The sequence below is a fragment of the Varanus komodoensis genome, unplaced genomic scaffold (assembly GCF_004798865.1).
Source record: "Varanus komodoensis strain SLA01 unplaced genomic scaffold, ASM479886v1 scaffold22, whole genome shotgun sequence".
Classification (NCBI taxonomy): domain Eukaryota; kingdom Metazoa; phylum Chordata; class Lepidosauria; order Squamata; family Varanidae; genus Varanus; species Varanus komodoensis.
In genome coordinates, this window is record NW_025335606.1 from 5852545 (window position 1) to 5877039 (window position 24495).

The 24495-nt window shown below is 40.9% G+C and overlaps 1 protein-coding gene across 2 annotated transcripts in view; it reads right to left on the bottom strand.

Annotated features, from left to right (window-relative positions):
• PIAS2 (protein inhibitor of activated STAT 2) overlaps positions 1–24495 on the bottom strand; it is a 46149-nt gene that overhangs the window by 14473 nt on the left and 7181 nt on the right. Inside the window, exons 1-10 of one of the 2 annotated variants that reach the window (XM_044431533.1) lie at positions 22113–22230; positions 11048–11522; positions 8627–8711; positions 7863–7913; positions 7676–7766; positions 6997–7131; positions 6677–6782; positions 5400–5473; positions 3343–3503; positions 2117–2250 (exon numbers count right to left, since the gene is read on the bottom strand). In XM_044431533.1, coding sequence (XP_044287468.1) covers positions 2117–2250; positions 3343–3503; positions 5400–5473; positions 6677–6782; positions 6997–7131; positions 7676–7766; positions 7863–7913; positions 8627–8711; positions 11048–11522; positions 22113–22136 — 1336 coding nt within the window. In that variant the 5' untranslated portion in view covers positions 22137–22230. Of the gene's footprint in view, positions 1–2116; positions 2251–3342; positions 3504–5399; positions 5474–6676; positions 6783–6996; positions 7132–7675; positions 7767–7862; positions 7914–8626; positions 8712–11047; positions 11523–22112; positions 22231–24495 lie in introns of those variants that run through there. The other variant, XM_044431534.1, reaches the window with a different exon arrangement.

A 24495-nucleotide genomic window follows, 5' to 3' on the forward strand; every position in this document is an offset into this window, starting at 1 on the left:
CCAGGAAGTTCTTTACTAGTTAAGCTTTTAGGCGAAGTAGGGGTTTGGAAAGCAGAAATGAAGGAAGGAAAAAAGGCAACCAAAGAGACAAAACAAAAACTAATTTCTTAGGAATGATCACTCTCACTTTGAAAAGATATAGAGTGCTCAACCTGACATAGGGTTTGGTATCAGTATCTCCTGCGTACAGAACCAAAATAAAGCTTCATAGTAAATATCCAACTTTTCATTCTCATCCAGTGCAAACAGATGCCCATCATGAGGTATACAAAAGCTACTTATTCCTATAGGGTGGACCCCATAGCAGCCGGAACCTAAGCTTGAGGGAGAACCTGTTGACTCTATGTCCAAGAAATGGATGCAGCCATAGCACATTTGTTGTTTATAATGCCTAATAAATGTGTGATGTAAGAACAAAGTAGTTGCTATGCAGTTCTCTACGAAAGGAGCAAAATAGAGGAAAAACTACCAAGGCACTGAGGAGCTTGGTGGAACGTGTGTGTACATGTTTAGAGAGTCGAACCTCATAGCTTGCAAACAGACACCTTGAACTTATACATGTCTAGTATGGTACAGGACATACTTCGTTTCCAGATTCAATAGGATGGAAAGAAAGAAACTGGAAATTGGAATGTTAAGGTTCCTGTTATGATAGTTTTTGCTGCCCCTCCTAACATCCAGAGCTATCAGGCCTACTCAGAAATGAGAAGGGTAAGGGCAGGTGGAAGGAAAAACCTTCCCAGTTTAATTTTTGGAACAAAGGAAAAGTCTGGCCCAGCATGCCAGAGCCCTGGTTGAATGAACAGAAGTGGCCCTCATGGAGACTGCTTCCTACTCTAAGAATCCCCAGAACTGCTTATGCACCCTGGCAAAGATCTCTCAGCTGAGGTCTGGATATGACTTGGGTGAGGCAGAAACGGAAGAGAGGACACAGGGATTTTAACCCATTTTTACTGCATCGCAGTGCACTGTTCAGCCTGTAACAATCCAAGAGTTGAGAGGTGGAATAATCATAGATTTATCAGAGTCTGTTGCCTGAAGTCCTATGTGGTGATCAAGAGATACCCTGCCCATCAATCTGAAGAAGAGGTACAAGGAGAGCCTTGGGGTTGTTATCTCACACTGGTTTCTTTTCTCTCTTGGGATAGGGAGGGATATTGAAGAGGAAGAGGAATGATGTCCCTTTTATGGTTATGTTTTCTCGCTCTTTTATGTAGCTGCTCATTCTTTACAGCTTCAGCTCTGGGAATGAACCAAGGACAGATGCAGACAGCCTGGGAGCTGCAACACCCTGGTCAGACAGGCTCTTCTTGATGGGAAGCAGATGACTGGAAGGCTGTGGAGCGGCCATCTAACAAATTACTCCCTGCTACCATACAGCAGCCATGGGGACTGCACAGATTACTCTCTGCTACCATCTGGCGGCCTGTGGGAGGAAGACCTTCCCCTTGCATAGCAGTACTGCAAATGGGCTGAAATTTGTCTCATCTGGCTTGGGAAAAAACTGTGGGAAGCAAAGGGAGGCCTGAACCTTTTGGCGGAGCTGCCAGTCAGCGGATGCCCTTTGATGCCACAACTAGCCGCTAAACTGCACGGAAATGCAGCTCCTGCCTCTTTGGCTGCTTTGCTGGGTTGCTAGAGGAATGCTCAAGTTGGGAGTTCACTTTGTGGCTTGGCTGGACTGACAGGACCGGTGCTTTCGTACACAATTTTTGGCAGGCCATTCCAGAAGGCTTTCAGATTGATGCCTTGAGAAGTCAAGTTAACAAGGAAAGAGAACCTAAAAATTGAGATTTTCCTGGTACTTAAAGAGAGAAGGAACTTCAGAAAAGAGATTGAAAATAAAATTAAGAGTGAAGAATGAAAAAATCTTAAGCGGATTAATGGAAATTTGAAAGGCCTGGCAGAGCGTCTGGGTGGGTGGGGGGCAGGAGAGAGATTTATGTCTGTCCCAAGTCAGACAGGGAAGGTGCTTATTCTAGGGAGGCAGAAGTTTAAAAACCTTCCAGTCATGAGCTCTCCGCCTCTTGAGCAGGTGGGTGAAGTAAAAGCCCAGAATTAAGTTTCACACACCAAGAAAAAAAGTGTTCCTTAATCTAACTCCAAAATTACTTACTTTCTATTTTGGTGCACTGTGGGCTAACAACTTTCAAAGCTTCCTTCTTTGGCCTCATAGGGCACCAGGAACCATCCTCCTGGAATTTGATTTCATCTACATCTGAACACTCATTCAGAATTTCCATAAAGAGCCTGGAAAACAGCATTCAATATATTAGTTTGTTTCCATTAATTTTGCTGATAGGGCATTTGAAACATGCTCCCTTCTAAAAGGAGCTCAAGTACCATCTCATTATTACAATGGCTATTAGCACTATGAGGTACTGCTCACCGGCTAAAATGACATTCTACCAGCATGCATTTTGGAACTGAACACTAGAAATTGGACCACAGGCTGTTTTAACACTGGAGGTGTGCAGGTTTGACTCAATACTCATGTTAGAAACTAAACACACCACTTTTTTTCCTTTTGAAAGGAACCTAAGTGGCTTATATGGTCCTCTGTCTCACCATTTTGTCCTGGCAACAAACCTGCAAAGTAGACTGAGACCAGGTAACTGGTCCAAAATCACCCAGTGAGCTTCATGACTGAGTGAGGATTAAAACCTGGTTCTCCCAGGTCCCCAGTGCATCACTCTAACCACCACAGCAGACTGGGTCTCAACCACATAGAGTAACTGTTTGTGAATAATAGCTTTTATTACAATACATCTTATAGATGCTTACCTGTTTGAGATGTCATTTGGACATTATAGTGAATACTTTGAAATCATGTTACTATCGCCATGTCTTTAAAAGTCTCTTGGGAATGCTAGGGTGCTAATCAAAACATGGCTCGATACATATTCTGATCATGGGAAAGGTCTTTGTTAATCAGCCTGTGGAACGCATCTCAAAGGATCAAGACCTATGTGGTCTTTTTCAAGCTTACATTAGCTGTGTGTCATTTCACTATTACATAGAACTGCTCACAGACTTCAGCATGGGACAAAGAGTCAGGCCTTAAAAACTGACTGGCAACATAGAGCTGTTTAAAGACTTTCATCACAGTACACACTGGGCAGTTATAACCAAAATGCTAGTAAATGTTTAATTTCCTAGTGTCAAACTACCTAACAAGCTTCTGGTTTGGCTGCAAGCCTTTTTGTTGCTTTGGATTAGTAGAATGTTTCTGCAAATATTGAGTGGTAATCCTCTACAGAACAGGCCAAATTCAGCAGCTGCCTTTACTGTTCAAAGAGCACAACTATCCTCTCAAAACAAGACGCTGCATTCTTTTCTTACCCATCTAAGATGAGACTCTCATATGCTGCTTTCTTGTCACACACAGGACATATCCAGGTAGGTTTCTTTTCATTCATTTGTAGATAGAGAGCAGCATCAAAGCACTGCAGGTGGGTACATGTACCAGCACGGCAGGGAATTGTCAGTCTCATTTTCCCCAGCTGGAGACAGGGTCAGACAGAAAGAACGAGAGAGAATAGTGGGGAGAGGAAAAGTCAGCGATGAAAGAGGAGGGAAAATCCACTGTCAAATGATGGAAGCAGATGTCTTTCTCAAAAGCACACACAATTCACACCAAAAGTGTTGCTCACGAAAGACAAATGCAGAGATCATCAGCTGCCCAACAATGTACAGTTTGGATGGACAAAGAGCCAACAAACTCCTCACTGGTCCATCTCTACCCAGTTACAGCGCTCCTGCTTAGCTGCCAGGCTGTGTTCCACATCTGATCTATGGTATTCAGAGAAAGAAAGATTTCAATAAGAACCCGTTCACCAGGAAGTTGTATAAAATACCATGTACAACTCTAATAGCATTGTACAATGGCAGAATGTATGTGTAGATCAGAGGCCTGTATACTGCAGACAGGTTGTGATAGCACACTAGAAAATCTGTCAACTGGAATCCTTCCAGAAACGTGTTTGGGTGAGTTGTGTCTTGTCTTGATTTAGGAAAGCTCTCAATAACAAGTCCAAGAACATTTGCCATCCAAATCACTAATACAGGCTTATGAACACATGGAGCTGCCTTGTACAGGGTCACAATACTTATTCAGTTAGCTCAATACTGACTCCTCTGATTAGAAGCTTCCAGAGTTTCAGATAAAGCTACTTCTAGTCCGGCTCTCCCAAAGGGGGATGCAGAGCAATTCTACCGGACCTGCTGAAGATCCCCTCCTTGTGATGCCTCCTCTTCCCCTACATTGTCACCACCAGCAGCCATTTGTGCAGGCTGGGCTGAGAGAGATGAGACAGCAGAGTAGGGCTATTCTACCAACCCTACAGAAAACAAGAGAGCAGTGTGGTGTAGTTGTTAAAAGTGTTGGACTGGGAACCTGGGGGATTTGGATTCTAGTCCCCACTCAGCCATGAAGCTCACTGGGTGACTCTGGGCCAGCCACAGACTCTCAGTCCAACCTACCTTACAGGGTTGCTGTTGTGAGGATAAAATGCAATTACGTAAGCCATCAGAGGAAAAAGGGCAGAATATAAATTTAAATTTATATAAATTTAATGTAATAATAATGATTTTAATGAATATAAATTTAATGTAATAATAACAGTTCTCCGCTTCTGTTTCCTGACTCCTACGAACAGAAGAAGCTGCCCTAGTTGGACTACAACCTAAACGTGCAAGCAAACTCCCAGAGAGTGAGCAATCAGAGTGAACAGGGAAAGCCAGCAGGAGATTAGCAGCAGACTGCAGTGGAAGAATGGCAACAAAGATGATGATAGGGAATGGAAACAAAGCCCTATGAGGACAGAGTGGAAGAACTGATATATTTAATCCTGAGAAGAGGTGAGATATGATAGCACTTCAAAGGCTGTCAAGACAGAGGAGGGCCAGGACTTCTTATCAGTCATCCCAAAGTGCAGGGAACAGATGGGCTCAAGTTAAAGGAAGCCAGATTCTAGCTGAGCATCACCCAGAATCTCCTGACTGCTAGAGCGATACAACAATGGAACCAATGACTGAGGGAGGTTGTGGGCTCTCCCACAGTGGAGGCACTCAAGAAGCTGCTAGACAGCTATTTGTTAGGATGCTTGAACCTGGAGTCCTGCATTGAGCAGGACTTATTGGCCCTTTCCAACTCTACTGTTCTAGGATTCCTCCTTCCCCTCCCTAGTCCTTTCTTTTTTGAAAGTAATTTCAAAATGTCATTTTGAAAAAGATTTTAAGTCCACAGGTGTATCTACCAGTGGTGTAACAAATTACTTGCAAACCACTCCATCTGTCTTTTGGCTTAGGAGTAGAATTAAAATAATATAAATAATTCACTTTTAGCTGAAGATGCTAGGGAATACATCTGGAATATTTTACATACAACTTTTACTTACAGGACACATAAGTGATACTCGCAGACTGGTAGTAGCAATTTCACTATCTGGGTCAGCCGTGAGTTTTTCTTTAACTATTATTTTGAAAAAGAGAGTGAGAAAGAACAATTAAAGAGCTGAGGTAGTTTCTCAGTAAAATGAGATATCACTCTGGTTATGCAATCCTTCAAAGAAGCATTTATCTAATCTATTTCATCTATTTACAAATCTAGTACAATACAAAAATATGGCAAAACCTGCCAAGTTTCAGGTTACAGAACCTTTAAAGGCAAACCATGCAACTCCACTACTGAAGTAGTGAGTTATCTTTGTTGGCAAGCGTGCAACTTTGAAGGTGTCATGATTATTTTACCCTAAAGTACATTATTTTGTACTTGCTTATACTGAACTGCATGTGTCATTCTGACACCCTTTCTCCCAGTTTGGAGAGACTCCTTTGGAACTCTTTACACTCCCCTGTTGGTTTTGATGACCAAAAATAGTTTGAGGCCATCCACAAACTTGGACAGTTCACTGCTCACCCCTAATTCTAAAACATTTATGAACAAATTAGAAACCACTGCCTCCAATATAGCTCCCTGTGGGATTCCGCTGATCACATCTCCCTTGCCAGAAGTTACCCTTTATTCCTACTCTCTCTCTTTCTGTTTTTCAACCAGTTACTGATCCCTAAGAGGACCTCCCCTTATTCCATGTTTACTGACACACTCAAAGAACTCTAAAAAGTGAGTGGCACAGAACAATGCAGAAGCCACTGATACTTCTTCAGTGGTGCTTATCATATGCTCATTAATTCTATCTTTAATAACACTTTCAGCCAATTTACCTAGAATAGCCATTAAACTAATCAGCTTGTAATTTCCCAGATTCCCCTGCCCCACCCCCAATCTCTTTTCAAAAAGCACTGTTACATTGTCCATTCTCCAGTCCTTTGGTGTAGAGACTAATTTTAGGGACATGTTACATATTTTTGTAAGATGGTCAACAATTCCACATTTTTGAGTTCTTTAAGAACTCTAGGGTGGATTCCATTTAGGCCCAGTAATTTATTCACTTTCAGTTTGTTGATAGGGTTTGAAAGGTTCCTCTTTTGTCACCAGTAGCTGCCTTATCCTACTCCCTTCCTGAATACCTCAGAACAGAATGCTGGATAAGATGGACCTAGGTCTGATCTGGCTTGCTCCTATGTTCTTAAATTATTTTATTACACAATTACACTGGAGAAGATGGGTCCATTCCAGTTACTCAATGAAAAATAGAAGAACCATTCTACTTACTTAGTGCTCGTGAATGATCGGGGTTCCGAATGCCTTTCATTTTTAGCCTCTGTAGCAACATTGCTGAAGTTAGCTGGCGTACAAGATATACAGACATCGAATAATTCTACAGGGGTGAAAGTCATGACAGAATGAGAAGATCCAAAGATATCACAAAGAATTAAAGCAGTCTATATTTACAAAACGTACAGAAGAGACCATAGTAAGTTGAACAAAAGCTGAGAGTTTCATGAATGTGTTAAATAACAAGCAGGAAAACATAATCCTGTACTGTTTTACATGAAAATATTTTGTAACATATGAAAACACTTTCAATTTACCTTTCCAATTTCAGATGCCCAGGAAATAGAAATCTGGTTTGGCACTGCAGAAGATAGCCTGACTAAAGATGTAATATTCAAGGGGCGCCCAGGTCTCTTTTGCTCAATTCCATTTTTGGGTGGTGGAGCATATCCCTGAAAAGCACAGGGAAAAATACGGCAAACTTTTAAGTAGGAATACAGAAGACTGCAGCCTTATAGTGCAATCCTATATAAATCTATATAGAACTTCATGGGGATTTGCATGAATAAGTGTGCAGAAAATTTCAGCCTTAGTTACTTAAACTGCTCTGAGGAAAGATGAAAGTCACCACTATTAAAAGATGTTCCCTATGACAGGTATTTGAAATTACTAACCTACTCAAAGGGCAGCTAAGAGAAAGCAAATTTGGATACAATACTACATGGATGTCTTGCTAATCTTTCCTAAGTCAGAGAATAACTGGGACAAAGCACTCTGAACTGCAAAAAAGGGATTTTGAGATGCTGTGTGCAAATAATGCTTGTAATGTTGCAATCCACAGAACTCTACAGCTCAAAATACTACAGCAACCCAGTTCTATGACTTTAATCCTAAGGATATTTAGGTGTAAAGTTGTGTGACATCACTCCTTTGTGTTGGCACATCAGGATTACAAGAAATTCAGGTACAAGCAGGAATCCTATTTCAATAGCTTACCGGCAATGGAAAGAGTTTCCCATTTACTTTTATGCACAAACTACTAGGATAGTTATCTTCTTGAGGGCAGCTTGTTTCTGCGAGGCACAGCCTATTAAAGCAAAGAAATAGCAACACTGACTTAAGTTTAAATGCACCCCAATTAAAAGACAGATTTATATAGTAATATGAAAAAAGTTGATGTCACCTCAGCTGAACTTGCACAGTATAATCCCTTCTGCCACCAGGTAAAAAGTCCCTATTGTGACAAAAATATGAGTTAGACAATTCTAAGACTACTTTTGAACTTCTGATGTGTAGCACAACTGTGTGTGTATTTACAGCTTTAAGTAGCTGCAGGCACAGTGCAATCTACTTCTGTACCTGCTCACTGTCGGCAGCTATTTACACAAGGCAAAGGTTAAATGTAACCATATTCTATAAACAGCAAGGTGTGAAGCTATTTGGCCAAGCATTCACAGTTGCAGAGATAAACAACTGGCAAACATACTCTGAATAATAACCAAATTAACGAGTATTTCTAAGTACCGTTACTGCTAGGTCCATTTAATGTATTTGAGGCAATGACAGATTGCAGCCAGTGTTAAATATCTATGCATCATGAATCGTCATATTCTCATTAACTACACACAACTCAAGTTACAAGTCAGCTGCTGTTATCCAGTTTAATGTTTCAAATGGGATTTTCATTTCTAAACATTCTGCCCTCTCTTTCTGTAGCCTAGCAAAATATGTTTGTGGATGGTGAAAAACTGTTAACTCCAAGACAGGAAGCTATTTTGCCTAGAGGTGGCTTTCAGAAAGCTGAATACCCTGCAGATCATTTGCCACTTTATGAAGAAAAAGGGATACTCAAAATAATTTCCCTTTAAGTTGTACTCCCTTGCAATTCTGTAAAGAAATTAACGAAACTATGCATGAGGAAATGCAGGATAAACATTCTGCCATTACCTGGAAATGCAGATTTCTCTCACTTGTTGAGGTGTTAAAGCAAAGATAAAGAATTTCTCTTGGAATCTCTGAATACTGCTCTGTACTGAAGAGAGACACAGAATTTTTTTTAAAGCTGTGATCATCCACAGGCAGTAAAGAAACAGGCCTTCTACACCTCCCACACCCCTTGGAAGAATGGAAACTGTGATGACACCGTGTACCTTTCTAGACTTTAGCAGAGTTTAAATGCAAAAATCAGTTCCCAAAACGCTTACATGTTGTGGGCCGAGTAGCTTGGCAAGCCAATAACTTTATAAGCATCATAACAAGACAGCTGTGGCATCTTAGGAGTAAATATGATGCAATTAGTATTAACTAAGGAAAGTAGACCCTAAATACAGAAGGTTTAGTGATGTGCTTTGTTCAAACATTGAAATAATCCTACAGTAAGATTCTGTTGGTCAGTGGATAGCCACGTAACAAGCGTCAAGCATGCAGGAGGTAGACATTTACTGATATAAACCTAATATAACCTTACAAGAAAAATAAGTGAGTTGGGTCTGCATATTTAGGTTTGTCTAAATTTCAAAATTAGTATTTATATTGCACATCTGTCCACTCAGGTTCCTTGCCCGTTTTGCATTCCTTCAGTTCTAGAATGACTCACATGCATCCATCATTCCCAACCTCCTGCAAACCCAGAGAAAGGAGAGCAAGACAAGGGAGCCAAAAGCAAAAGAAGGGGAAAGATATAGGACTAGCAATGAGGAGGTGAAGACAGAAATTCCCTATTGAAGTCCGGGTCCAAGGTGTTGGTTATCACCTATAAAGCCCTTAAGAGCTTGGGTCCTGGTTACCTAAAGGAGCGCTTACGTCCATACGTGCCCTCCCGCTCCTTGAGATCAGCGGGAGAGGCCCTTCTCCGGGAACCCTCCGTGAAGGAAATTAGGAGGGCTTTCTCTGTGGTGGCACCCAATCTATGGAATGTACTCCCCAGAGAGGTCTGCCTGGCGCCGTCGTTATATGTTTTTCGGCGCCAGGCCAAGACCTTTTTATTTAAATGGCATTTTAATTGTTAGCTTATTTATTGATTTTATATCTTTGGCCAGGGCGTTTCCAATTATATTGTTTTTATATGATTATATGTATTTATTGTTGTAAGCCGCCCCGAGGCTTCGGCGAATGGTGCGGCATAGAAGTTTACTAAACAAACAAACAAACAAACAGCAAAGTTTGAGAGTGAGAGAAAAAAATAGAGGAAGTAGGAAGCAGAAGGTTACAAAACGAAGTGAGAGAAAAGGTTGGATAAGTGACAAGAGAAGATGAGAAAAATGTTGGAGACTGGAACAATGAGTGGCCAGACAGTTTGCAGCCTTAGAACATGCAAAAGACACATTTTCCTCTTGGGCCCCTGGTACCACCCCTCAACAGGGAGAGAACTCCCTCCACCCTCAAATTCAGACCAAACAGCTCCTCACAAACTCTGGTAATACATACAGTATGGTACTTTACCAACAGGGCTCACTTGACTATTTTATTTACAGCAGCACTGAGGCAATTTATACACAAGAAAATTCAGGCACCACATCAAATCAATAGTACAGGGTGGTCTGCCATTACATCTAAACTGGCAAGCAGACTTATAGCCATAAAACAAAGTTCCTGAAAGCAGGAATTGAACAGATGAAGAACTGAAGCAGACAAACAGTTCTAAACCACCGTTCACCTAAATATTTGGAACCTCAAAGCACAGTTTGGGTTTAAACTATGACTGGAACAAGCCACAGTTTAACTCAATTTAGTCACTGTGTTACTCTTTGTTTTTGCTTAAGTTTTATGAGAGTCCTGTCACAGTCATAAAACTGAGTATATTTGATACAGTAAAAAAGTCTTCAAATTCTTAGGAGCACTGATGTACTTCAGAGGAATTTACATCTCTACACAATTTTACTGCTGCGAAGAAACGTGCGTTATAGTAGAATAGTTAGATACCACATCCTTGGTAAAAAAAAGCCTGGTCCCCTTCTTCCTTTTTGCAGCATCATGTCGGCTGTGTTTTACATGTTAGTTTTCAACTTTTTAAACAAAATGCCTGCACATATACTTTTCTACATCATGTCTTCAGTCACTTTTGATTCCTTCAGGCACTGTCCACTGTGCTCCATGGTTTTTCCTCTTAAACATCACAACAACAGAGTGACTTAGGCTTTTATGTGCAACATGCAGTTAAGTTTTAGTTATGCTGCAGTAATATTCAGAGAGCATTTTAACAGTGTCTTGGCACATGCAGATTTTGCCCCTACTTCCAGATAATGTATAGGGGCTGTGCACATGTTAAGGAACCTTGAAATGCTCCTGAAAAGTAATTCCAGTCTGAAGAAGGGTCCTGCACTGCCTTGCTAAATCAACCAGATTACATTGTTACATTTTAACACTTACCTAAGCTTGTAGGTTTTATAAGAACATCAAGCACATCATAAAATGGGAGGCTTTTCAGCTGAACATCAGGATGCACTGGTGGAACCGGAGGTGATGGCTGCTGCATCTCAAAGCGAGGCTTTGTGTCCTGAAGTAGCACCGAATTAAGAGGTGAGGAAGGTGACTGAGGAGTGACTGAAGTGGAAGGGATTTGATGCAGTCCAGCAACAGTTAAATCAGATTCTACTGGAGATGAACTACTGTCCAAATTGAAGACTGATGATTTTATAGCAGACAAGTCTGAAAGACCTTCTATTGTCCTGGGATATCGACGCCTGTAGAGTTCTCGGATTTTTATCTGAACTGCTGGGCTGCAGCCACTCTTCAGCAAGTGCAATGCCCTCATCAGGAGGTCATGTTTGCGTCCACTTTTATTACGTCCAGCGAAGCCTAACAGCACTTGAAGTTCAGAGACCCGAAAACTTGATACCATATTCTAAGAGAAAACACAGATTAACAGCATGTTAAAAAATGCACAATATATTGAACTTATGGCAATGGAGTTGAAGGTATGAAAATATAGAACAAAAAGAGCTTGCAACTGCTGCTTTACAGCTCTCTTCCCATTCACTGCTGAAGTCTTTCCTATATCATACAATGTTATCATATCATGTATAGTCAAAGCTTTCATGGTTCAATCTCATCTAACTTACCCAACTAAGTTACTGAGACACAGACAAAAGAACGTGGCTGAAAACCCACTCATATTATAGATTAGAAAAAATATTCCAAAATATTCATTTATGATTTGCAACATCACCTTTCAATGAACTGACTTATTTAAACAAAACTAAGTATTTCCTTACAGCTACAGGAATTCAACTAGTAAAATCCAAGTTATAAGTGAAATAAAATAGGTATTTACAACAGAATGTTTAAATCTGCAAAGCCAACTTTTGTGCATCCTTCTCTTACAGAAAACACTGTGGAAAGGTTACATAAAACAGAAGGTGCTACATGTGAAAAGTCCCCTTCTTTGGGTGGAGTATTAAATTACAATGGCTGAGTCAAGAGAGATTTCTTTCATGGATTCCAATTTGTAGAGCTAAAATGGACCTTAGAGACCACCAAATACAACTCCCTGTTCAATGCCACTAGAGCACTCTTAATAATTGGCAGAAAGACCTTTGTTAAAAAGCCTCCACCAAAGGAGAGTCTATTGCCTACTAAATCAGTGACCTGGTTCACATTTAACAGCGACAAATGATGGTTCAATTAACCTGCCGTTTGGCAAAGTTGCATAGCACCAACATTTTGAATATGTAACCTCTGCCTGAAACTTGCTCTGTGATTTACAAATCCAGTGGATTAAACAAATCAGTTAACCTACTGTTAACCTACAATTAGCTGTTACCCACAATTTTCCACCTTCATGTACAAGCATGACTAGCCTGTTTTACCGTCAAATGGCTCTTACTGTTAAGAAGTTTCTCCAATATTTAATGCAAGTCTGCTTCCTTGTCATATTTATCCATTGCTTCTAGTCCTGCTCTCTGGAACAAGTCTGCACCATCTTCTGTGTTACGGCCCTTCAGATATTTGAAGACACCTGTCTTTCCTTAATTTTCCTGCTCCAAACCAGTTGGAAATGGCAAAAACTGAACTAAATGCTTTGAAAAATGTTCCTTGTTGTTTCTTTACACTTGAAATTTCAGCTTCTGTCAACCAAGAGGAAGAAACTCTTAAGTTAAGTGAGCTCTGTGTGCATTCGATGTTTAAAGCAGAAGCTTAGTTGGAATATCCTCTTTATTACTGTGCCATATATATGTGCAGACAGCATCATTTGTCCACATTATAACCAAGACAGAAATCACAGACCTCATTATAACCACAATATAGTAGTTTGGCCATGGTAATTTCTTCTGTTGCCCCAAGAACAATGGAATAAGACCTTCAGCAAACAATAAAGAAGCAAGCTAGAACTGGAGTTAGATATAAGAGTTTATTATTTATGAAACACCAAATACATATGAACATGCAAAGTACAAGCAAAGGCACATAAGCAAACTGCCCTAAGGAGTTTATCTAAGTTTCAGCAATAGGTGAGACAGTAAGATTTAAGGAACAAAACAGAAAAGTACAAGTAACTGAGCATCACCAATGGAGCTCTCTATGTGGATTTCTATGCAAGGACTCCAGTGAAGAACTGTACCCCAGATGGTCCAGGCGGATAGAAGTCATTATATAAAGAAAGCTGTTAGCATAGATCAAAGAAAGAACCTTTAACTTTTGTGCACTGCTTTCACACAATCCAAGCAGTTTACATAAAAGGTTAGTCATCCTTATTATTCCCAATACTACAAATGGAGGAATGAGGCTTAAAGTTACTTCCTGTAAGTCACCTAGCAAATTTCCGGCAAACTGAGATTCAGAGTAGGAGTTCTTGATTTCTGCCTCAGCTGCTGACTCACTACATTGCATCAGCTAGTGTATATGTAGTGGCCTGAGGAAAAGAGCATTAACTATTTTCCTTGCTAGATTATTTCTTTGCCACATCTGTTGTCTATTTGTAAAATATATATCCTTTTCCTATAGGACCAGCAGAAAACAAAGAACCATGTATACTTTCTAAATAACTATTACTTAAGTCAAATGTCTCCATTCCATTTCTCTGGTTCCATACATGTAGATTAAAACAGAAGAAGCTTTGTTTTGCATTGCTCTTATGATGTATCACTCAGGTTTCATAGAGGTTTTATTTTCTTTCTTGTAAAAAAATAAAAATAAAAGCAGAAAATGGGGAAGGCTACCATGTACTATCAGAACTTTCATTACGGTAAGCCAGCATTTGTTAAATTCTGACTCACTGTGAAAGGGTAGCCATACTAGGGTATGTTGCTCTATCACGCCATTTGGCTCTTCCTATCAGTGATTGAATAAACAAATCAAAGAATTTCCATCCGTTGTCTATTCAGCATGACAGCTGAATTAGGAGCTTTCGCTTATTCCTCCAACAAGCCAAGGTCATAAGCCAAAGTCTGTTTTTCTTGGAGAGGGGAAAATAAAGGATTGGAGTACAGAGTTCCTGGTTCAGAAATTATTTAAAAGGAACATGGCTGGATGTCCCTTCCTTGTTTAGCCACACCTCTGTCAGGAAAACCAATCATGTACAACTAGAATGCATCAACAAGTTTACTCATTCACATTTGCTCATTTTTAAAAATGGCCGACTGTAATGTCTGAATGCAGTCTTCTTTTTAAAACTTGCATAGCTATGTTGCAGAATTAGGCAAAAGTATAATGCAGCATGGAATTTAAATTTAACAATAGCTATATTGGTTGCTCAGAGCATCAAGAAGGTGGTGTACTAGAGTTGAGGAAGATGCACTGGCAATTTTTCTAGTACAGCAATGATAATGCTGTATACTGTGTTACTAACAGAAGATTCCGAACAACTTACAATAAAACATTTAGCCAGTTTGCACAACATGTTTACAAACTGGAGAGACACTGTTTACATGAGAATGGAATGCATTCAAGATGTTTTTGAAATATTTACAATGCTGACCTTGACAACTCTAGATCATCAGGACGACTGGTAGCAGAACTGCAAATGGTAATGATCTGGTACAATGTAGATGTCACAACATCCATGAAATGGGATGAGCAGCTTGCTTGGGGGAGGTGGAGAGAGAGGGACAGTAGGTACCAATGGAGCATTATTTGTCTTTCTCTTACTAGGATTCTTAAACTTGATTTGTAGAACACCTACCAAGCAAGAAAAGCCAGAAATATCTATCCCACATGCAGGCCTTTTCAACCTACCACAAACAAACCTGTAAAAGAAGCTGACGCTCTCAGAACAGTAGTTTAACATCAAAACCTTCTCCCAACTGCTCTGCTTGGATAGGGGAACACAGGACATACACCTCCAAGAATTGTCTACCTCAGAACGTTCAGCGCAACTGTGGAAAAGGAATTTTAACATGAATGAGGGCTTATACTTTGGTTACCTATCTCCTTGGTACTCTTACACATTCTGATCTCATTTTTGTTTTAGAAGCAAGCTATAATCCAATAGAAATAACATTTTGTTTTTAGTATTAAGCACTTGATTATAGAACCTGTATAAACTCTAATGTTTATAAGACAATTTTGGGTTAGGTTAGGGACATCCACAGGGTACAGTGCGAGAGAGGTGCACCAAATTATCTGTAGCTTCAATGAACTTTCCTCCATTATCCATGTAGTCAGTATTAATCTCTTCCTTTTAATATTTAATACTAGGTCTAGTTATAGTTTTGAATTTTATATTTTGGGCTTGGTCAGTTGTTTTTGCTATTTAGTTTCAAGTTGTTTCAAGCAGTTATTTCATTCAGAAATAGAGTATCTCAGAGAGCAAGTCAGAAGGGGCCTCCTGGGCCATCTAGTCTGAAGGACCTTCAGAGTTGTGTTAAGAATCAAATGGTCTTTGAGATTACATTTTTGTATTTCCGAGATGCTTTCGGAAACCCTTCATTAATAGGAAATTCAGGGTCACATATTTTTCTTGTTTAAATTATGCCTATTAAGATTCTTACTGAAGTGCTTGTAATTGTTGTTGTCAAATTATGGTAACCTGGGGTAATCTTACTTGTAGGTTAGAAGATGCTGAGGTAGTTTTCTGTTGTTTCTTAGCTAAGTTTCTTGCTTGTCTTAGTAGGCGACGTTTTCTTAAAAGGGTCACCATGTTTCTATCTGGAAAACAAAAATAGTAGGAAAACAGAAGCATGGAGAATAGCTATAATTGAGGCCTGCAGTAACACTAATATGATTACCAAATGCTTTGGTAATAATCAAACAGGGTATAGTTAGAAAAGGGAAACAAAGTAGTCCTATCTTCTAAATGCACATGACTGGTTTTCTCATCAGTCAGATGCTGTCTTATAAGGCTCAAGTCTTCATAAAGAATTTATCAGATAACTGAGTTGGCCTTCAGGAAGTTAAATACCTATGTGTTTGTTTACTGCAACTAGGAAATAAATGGCATTTTACTTATCAGGATGACTGCACTTTATTCAGTGTAAAGGTATGTAGAGATAAATACTGTAAACTAAGTTGTTTCTCCCTTGGTTTTTGTCTTGTAGTGTAAAATTGAGTTTCTATAATAAAAAGTTTCACTTCATAATTTTATGTTAATTGTATCCTATGTCCAAGTTCAGCTAAAAGCCAGCCTTCTTATTTCCTAACAGCATTTCTAGATTTACAGAGCAGAATACCTAATTATGCAAGACAGGGGGCACAAAATGTCCTCTGCACTCTCTATTTTGGTGCTGCCTACAGTGTCTGTCTTTGCGCCAAAGAACCTTAAGCGAGGTCAAGCAGTAGATGGCTAACTGACAGTACATGGGCAGTCAATGTATCAGCTTCCCAATCTGAAAGGCAAGAACTAAATTGAAGGATACCCTGGGCACAGAACGAAAATGCAACAGAAAGGTCTGTCATCTGTTGGGTTTAACAGAAAGCAAAACATGTAGGTCTACTGATATATAGGGGTCCTAAGAAAAGATGACGCCTAAGAAAGACTTGACTCTTCCTATCACTCAGCTGAATCCATTTAAGCTGGTCAGTTAAAGAGGAGATTCATGTGAACCACTGCCGCCAATGTACTTTCATCACTATTGACTTTGTCAGCTCCATTTAAATGTGGCTTTGAATGCATTCAACAAAACTTCACTGAAAGGAAAGTATTTTCACACAGAATGTATCAAAAATATAATAAAGACATGGAAAAGTTGATTCACTGGCAATTTGCCCAAGTTAATACAGACTATCTACTCAATTATGCATCAAATATAGCCTTGCTCAGCCCACAAAGCTATCAAATCACAGCAGTACTGCAAAAACCTATCCAGTGATTATAAATATATTTTCTACCTCAAATTTTCTGGCATAAAATAACAAAACTGGTATATATCTAGGTAAACATTACTTATTACTACAAATTAACTAGTAGTAATAATTATTAAAAAGTATGTGGAACTAACATACCACTGCCTGTTCAATCTTATCTCATTTTGGTCACAGATATGCATCTTTGGGCTACACACTAAAGGTATCTTCCAGTGTTCAAGGCTACTGGGAAAAGTTAAGAAAAGAAGAGAAAGTGAAAGGACTGTACTCCAAGCACTAATCAAATACACACATGACCTGTATAAATAGCATATTAGGTCTCAAAGTAACATATAAGACAGGAAAACTGTTGGACCTCAAACCACATCACCAAAAAGAATGCTCTCAGAAATTATAGCAATACTAGTACAAACTATTCCTTTGCAAGGTGATTTTCAAAAATCACATTTTTAAAAATCTAATACTTAAAAGTGTAACACTCTGGCTAAAATTAAATATGAATTTGAACATGATAGACTTAAAATTAACAAAACCCTACAATGACTTTGGGAATGTCTCCCACCGAACTCAGAGGAATATACTTCTGAGTAAATAAATATAAGATATAAATGTACAACCCCAAGCATGTTTAGTCAGATAAAAGTTCTACAACCCCCTCTATCCTGTGTCCTACAACAAAGATCACTAACTGATCTGAGTGGTCTCTGTGAGGCCCTAAGAAATTTTATACTCCAGCTTTTATGCCCTTAAGTTGTAACACAGCATGCATTAGTAGTTCGAAGTACCACTGGGAAGCTCCATTAGAAACAAGCATTCATTTTCCTGTTTTAAGGAATCTGACATTAAAGTTTCCCATTCCATAACCCAGAACAACATTTCCTAATGGATTTCCCCTCATAGCAAATACCTGACTAGTCTGAAAAACATTCCAGAACCATGCCAGAACCTCAACATAGAATAAGCAATATATTCAAGAGAAAAAGGAAATCAGGTGTAGCTTCCTGTCTGAATCATCAAAGTACCCTTCAGTGGCTCAGTAATCTTTGTAAGCAAAGGTTCCAGATTCAATCCTTGATACCTCCAGGTAGTGCTGCAATTTGTCTGAAACCCTGGAAAGTCACTATTGGACAACACCGAACAACATGGAGCAGTATAATGCGTTAAATGGACGAACAGCCTGACCGGGTATAAAGGCAGTTTTCTATGTCCTAATGCAAAAGTTTAAATCACTGGAGATGAAAGGAAAGTTACAGCTGAGGGTCAAGTCCTGTGCTAAAGGAATGTTAATTTTATCATCACAGTACGCTGTTACTAACATACATTCCTGTCGGTTACCAGGACCACTCATATGTAATTATAAGATGCACACACAGAGAGATATTACTGCACGGTCTGATAAGAAGGTCTGGCTAACAAAGTTTCTGCTACAGCAAGTTTATTTCCCATACAACTTTTAATCCTACCTTAAACAAGTCCCAATTGACACATACTGCCAATTGCTGGGTTACCCACAATAGCAGCTGTGTTTGCATGAAATACTAAGTTTTGGTTTGTGTTCATGATGATTTGTTACTTTAGCCATTAATTATCTTGTAGACAAGCAAGAAGACCATGGCTTGTTTCACATATTTTCAGTTTTTCTGTCCATTTTCCCAGATTTTGGAGTGATTTCATTGTCATGCTCGTCTTGCTAGATGACTCAGTATAAGCACCCAGTGGTAAGTCACAGTTCTGGGTTAGACACTGTAAGCCAACAAACCATGGGTTCTATGACCCGACTTGCACATAGAAACCCATTAGTTTATAAAACAAGCAAAAGGGAGGGCCTGTCTCTTTGACTTTTATCCAATGACCCACAGTCAGTTCCTTCAGAGGCTACTGAGCATTAATATATGAACCTGCACTGCTGATTTTAGGGGCTAAATAACCCAGCAAGTAACCTAGCTTACAGTGCAACTGCAAGAGGGGCTTCAAGCATCCAGTCTCCATGTGTGGACCAATGAGGAAGAGGCATGCAACACAGATAGGGAGCTTAGGATTTAATTTCAGGCATAATGGCTGATAGAGTACATACCAGCCGTGGGTGGACTGAGGAGGGAGGATGGAAACCATGATAATGAAGGATTGTGTGTCAGTTCATGGTAAAATGTTATAAACCGTGGTAACCATAGATTATAGCATTGTGTGAATGCCTTCTGTATGTTTTAGAAAACTAGGGCCTTGGTCAACAGATCTAGTAAATACTGCCAGTTTTATACTAAATAATGAAACACAAAACTTGCCAAAACTATGGTATCTTTTAAAGTATTCATGGATCTATAGAAGCTTTTTTCCCACTGTGAGATTCACAGAGACAGTTATATAGGAAGTATACACAAGACATTTGGGCAAGGTCAAAAGTTCACCACCCAGCCCTCTGTTCACTCTGCCAAAGCAAAATTAGTTGTACATGATCATCGGGTTTGCAGTTCACAGTGAAGAAGCTGTGGTGGTTTCTTCTGCTTGCCCATCACATACAAGTCGCACACTATGTGACTTGTGTGATTACTCTCATGGGGCACAACTTCCCATATTGTCTAAACCCAATATACTGTAGGGAGTGGATTCCAAATCACCACAAACTTCTAACAAGCCATTGGTTTGGGGGTGGTTTTGAAGCCACTCCTGTTGTGCAACTTGCTGGACAACAAGAAAAGTCAAATGTCAAGAGGGTATTAGGCTAATTAATGGCTGGCATTCAGGACCGGAAAAATAAGCCACCCTACCTTAGTGATCATGCAAATAGTGAATATGCCAGCATTTGCTCATTTTTTTTTAAAGAAAGGGGTTCCAATAATAGTTGAGATGGGAGGTGGGTCCCAGCAGAAGAAATCCTGCAAGCCTTTTTCCCAACATAAGAGATGTGAAATTTGGCTACCACTTCAACTTTTCAGAGAAATCAAAAAGTGAAATATTAATCAGTAGCAATCAAGGACAGCAGAAGAAACTATGAGCTAGCTCCTCCCTTGTGTATGTCATTTAAATTGTATCAATAATGTATTTTGCATATGAAAATAGTGTAAGATATTTCTGAGAGCGGAAATTACATGATAGAATTATCATAGAAATCAATGCAGGTGAATTAAATGAGCAGGCAGTATTAAACCATAATACATGCTCCCCAACATTTCTTAGTTAAACATGAGCTTAAAATTTCCAATAACTATGTCACAAAACCTAATGCTGTATCTGGGACATTTAAAAAAACCCTTTACAGATAGACAAAGAAATATCAAATGTGGGCAGGAACATCAGCCTTAGGAACATATGCTTTTGAATAATTCCACTCTCCTGTACAGACTACTACAATGGATATGAGATTTTTTAAAAATCAGCCAGAATAAAATCTGATTTTAAAAAGGAACATTGTAATGTGTTCCACTCCCCTAATCTAGTATACTCCCACAGAAGATGCAAGTTTAAAAATAATTTATTCAAAGTTATATTAGGCTGGGAAGAAGAAAGTACGGTATAAGGTAAACAACGAGCATCTTAACATCACATTAACATTAATATTCAGAATTCATTTGCATTATCATTTCCACCTGCTTCTGACATGTAACATATAAGGATGAACTCACATTATCTACGAGGACTCCCAATCTTCACATCAGACCCTAGCAATATACAGACAGATCACATGCATTTTTATCCAGAATTAAGTCACAATGAATTGATGGGGCTTTCACTCAAATAAGCACACCCGGGATTGTATCTTAAAAACTTGTGCAGAGACTGGAGCTCTTTGTGCTGTTGGGTCTCAAAAGGAAGAGGAAACAAAAGCAACAATAAGGTTGGAGAGGTCAGGAAATAGACCACAGTAGCAAGATAGATAGCATGGAAGAGGGAAAAAAGTAGAAAATTTAACAAGATGAAAGCAGAGAAAGAATATTGTGGAAAAACACAGCTATCTAAAACGTGGCTGAGTAGAATCGAGAATGAGGGTGTGTATTCAGGGAAAGAGGATGCAGGAGGAAAAAAAGGTGGAACAGAAAAAAATAGTCTGCCTTTTATATTCAAGATAAAGGTTATTGATATATAAAGTTTTAGGGAGATAATGAAAAACAAGGCCTGCAAGTATAGCATTGCAAGGGGCAAAAGGCATGCAGGAGGATTAACAGAGCAGAGAGGAGTGCAATGACAGAAAGAAGCCATGTAAAAGGGAAAAGAAATTCACAGCAGGAAGAGCAATTCAAACAAGGGAGGCAGGAGGTCACCAAATATAAGAGACAAGGAATTTGGTGATGAGCAAGGCAGCTTTTGAAGAAGCACGAGCCTTTGAGAAGCATCAAGTAAGAAAAGGATGTGAAAAGCAACGCGAGCAGCCAGGAGAAAGTTAGGAGGGGAGCAGCGGTGGAGAGAATGAGGAGAAAAGAAAATTGCAGGATAATGGGACTAAACTCCTAAACGGTGCGTCCGAGTGGACCATCCATTTGGTGGGAGGACGAGGGAGAGCCCCACTGGATGAGGCCAAGAGTTCCCCTAACAAGGGAAAACCAGGCCAGGCAATTCGTGGGGATATCCACAGAACAGAGAAACAAAGACCGCTGGAGTGACTTTTTTAAAGGAGTGCGTGCATGGAGGGTGAGCACCCAAGTGGCAAAATAATGTTGATCAATACAAGAACCGAGGCAGGAGAGAGAAGACAGGCAGGCAGACAGACATCCGAGTTAGGCCACAAGCTGCAGAAACGGGGGAAACTATAGCCAGGGCAGAAGCAGCAAGCAGCGGTGCGGGCTCCCAGGCCGACTTACTCGGAAGTAAGCACCATTCAGTCCAGGGAGTCTTCCTCCCGAGACGGGCTGGGGGGGGGGGGGGGGAGCACTTCGGCTCTTCAAACGATTAAAGAGGGAAGCTGCAGCGGGCGGGGGAGAAGGAAACGGGATTGCGTGGGGGAGGGGCCGCTGCCTCCCGCGTGTGTGCGCGCGCGAAGCCGGGGAGGACGAGAGGCGGTCCCTCCGGGGCGGGAAGCAAGGAACGAAGGGCACGGGCGGGAGAGGAGCGACGCTCCTTCGTTCGCCCGGGGAAAGGCAGCAGTGACGGATGGGCGGGCGGGCAGGAAGATGCTGCCGCGGGCGCCGTCGGAGGGCGGTCGACGAGGGCGCCGCTCGCTGGGCGGGGGCGCAGGGGTCGCAGCACCGCGGCTTCTCCTCACCCGCAGCTCCTCGAAATCCGCCATTTTCTACCCGCCGCCTGCCTCAGCCGCCGCCGCCGCCACCATCATCCTGCACGCTCCGAGCACCCCTTTCCTCCCCCCGCGCCGCCGCCGCCGCGCGACGTGGGGCGGGGCCGAGCTTGGCCACGCCCGCGGCGCGACTGAGAGGGGGCGGGGCAAGGGAGGTTTTCCCGGGGTTCGCGCGAGCCCGGTTTTCCCGCCTTTTAACAACGGCCGTTCGGCTCGTGAGCGCTGCAAAAGCGGGATATAAAAGCTGACCCACTGCATGTTTTCCTGACTTTCTTCTCCTTCTCTGAAATTCATTTCGTTGTCCTTCCGCGCCTCGTCCCCAGTGTATCTCATATTTGTTCTGTGGGGAATAATTCACTTAAAAACAGCTGGCGTTTGATTTTTACCTCAGAGTACTCACTTCTGAGATGTGTCAAACATGACCTGGCTGTCATATGTGGGGAAAGGTTTTTCTGGTAGTGCGAATCCCTCTTAAAGCATGGTCAGAGTGCGTTTCCCTCCCGAGGGAATGATCTAAGGTTAAGGACTGGGTAGTCTTGATGACAATTTTATTTCATATTTATTATTATTCCACCTTTCTTCCTTCAAGAAGCTCAAGACAGCTTACATAACTCCTCCTCTCAATCTTATCCTCACTACTACCACCCTGATCTACAAATCAATAGTATAACTTTCATTGGTTAAATCATACAACCACTGACACATACCCTGACCTGAGAAAAACCCTCTTTTCTAGAAATCAGCAGTGTGTGTCCTTGAAATGGAGCTGACACTGACCGGGCACCAGTCCAGAGAAAGCTGACTCGTACTTGACGGATAACAGCCATTCAAACAAGGGGCAGTTCACACCAACCCACTCCCTCCTCCTCGCTCCCTCCTTCAGGTGCATGTGGGAAAGATCAGGCCATTTTAACTTCTGTAACCTACTGGAAAGTGTTAACTGTGTTATGTGCGGCCCTTCAATGATCAAAATATAAAACGGCCAACTGAGGACTGCTCAGGTGTGCCATCTGGAACAATTTGTTGGTAGCCAGTAATTCTTGAGAATAAATCCTTTAAAAGGAATCCTTCACCTGTGGCATATTTTGGGCATATGCGCACCAGTACTGGGGTTATTTGATCAGGAGCTCTTTGGCATAGGTTGAGCTTTGTCTATGTCTGGATCAAAATCACTCGGGGGAACTCCATAGCTGAGCAGGGACTAGAAGCCAGATGACCTGAATCCCAGTCCCACGCTTTTAATGACTACACTACACTGACTGTCTCATATTTATGATGTTTTCCTTTCATCATCTGCACACTCATATCAAGCAGCTCCAAGCATTACTTTTTCTTGCAGGCAAGCAGTACTTCATCTTTCTGGCTGCTCCTTGGCTGCACTTTTCCAGCACTTTAATGTCCTCTTTTTTGAGATGGTCAATCTGAACTGTGTACAGTTCAGACAACTAGGTTCAGGCAACACAAAAAAACACAAGGGTTAAGTGTGAGTTGTCGCTGAACTAGAGGTCATGCTGTGTGAACCCAGCAGAGAAAGCAAAGCATGATGAGCAACCCACAGTTCAAGACTGAACATCAAACCATAGCTTCTCTAAATGGGTTGCTTGTTGTTAACAATAATGCATACTGCAGGGACAACTCATGGTGCAGTGAAAATTCAGCCCTTGTATGTGCTTTGTTGTTTAAATCCGGTCACCATGTACTGCTTGTATATGAGCTGATGTACAGTCACCATGGACTGCTTTGGCACCCACCACTCAGATTTGACTCATCTGTTCTGTTTTGGTTCTTCTTCATCCTTTCAAACTACAACTCCGCAGAGCCAGTGTGGCGTGGTGGCAAGAGTGTTGGGCTGGGGACTGGAGAGATCTGGGTTCAAGTCCCCATGCAGCGCACTGGGTGACTTTGGGCCAGTCACCATCTGCCTAACCTACCTCACAGGGTTGTTCTTGTGAGCAAAAGTTGCAGCTATGAAAGCTGCCTTGCGCTCCCCACAAAAGGAAAAGGGGGGGGGATATAAATGCATAGTGAGAACCAGTGTAGTGCAGTGATTAAGAGCACGGGACTGGGATTCAGGCAATCCACTCTAAGTTCTTTAAACTAAGGGAATAAATCTAATATGTAAATACATGTAATAATAATACAAGATCACCAAACTCTCCCAGGGTAAATTTGCTGAATCCAGGTAGTTTGGTTCTTTATGGATCATTCTACCAAATGGTATTTTTGCACATGTCTATTCCTTAAAATTTGGCTATTGTCCAGCACTCCTCAGTGGTCTGAAAGCACCTGTCTGGCAGAGAAATGTCTCTCTCAATACCTGTACCATCACTCAGGCCACCAAAAAGAAGGGAGG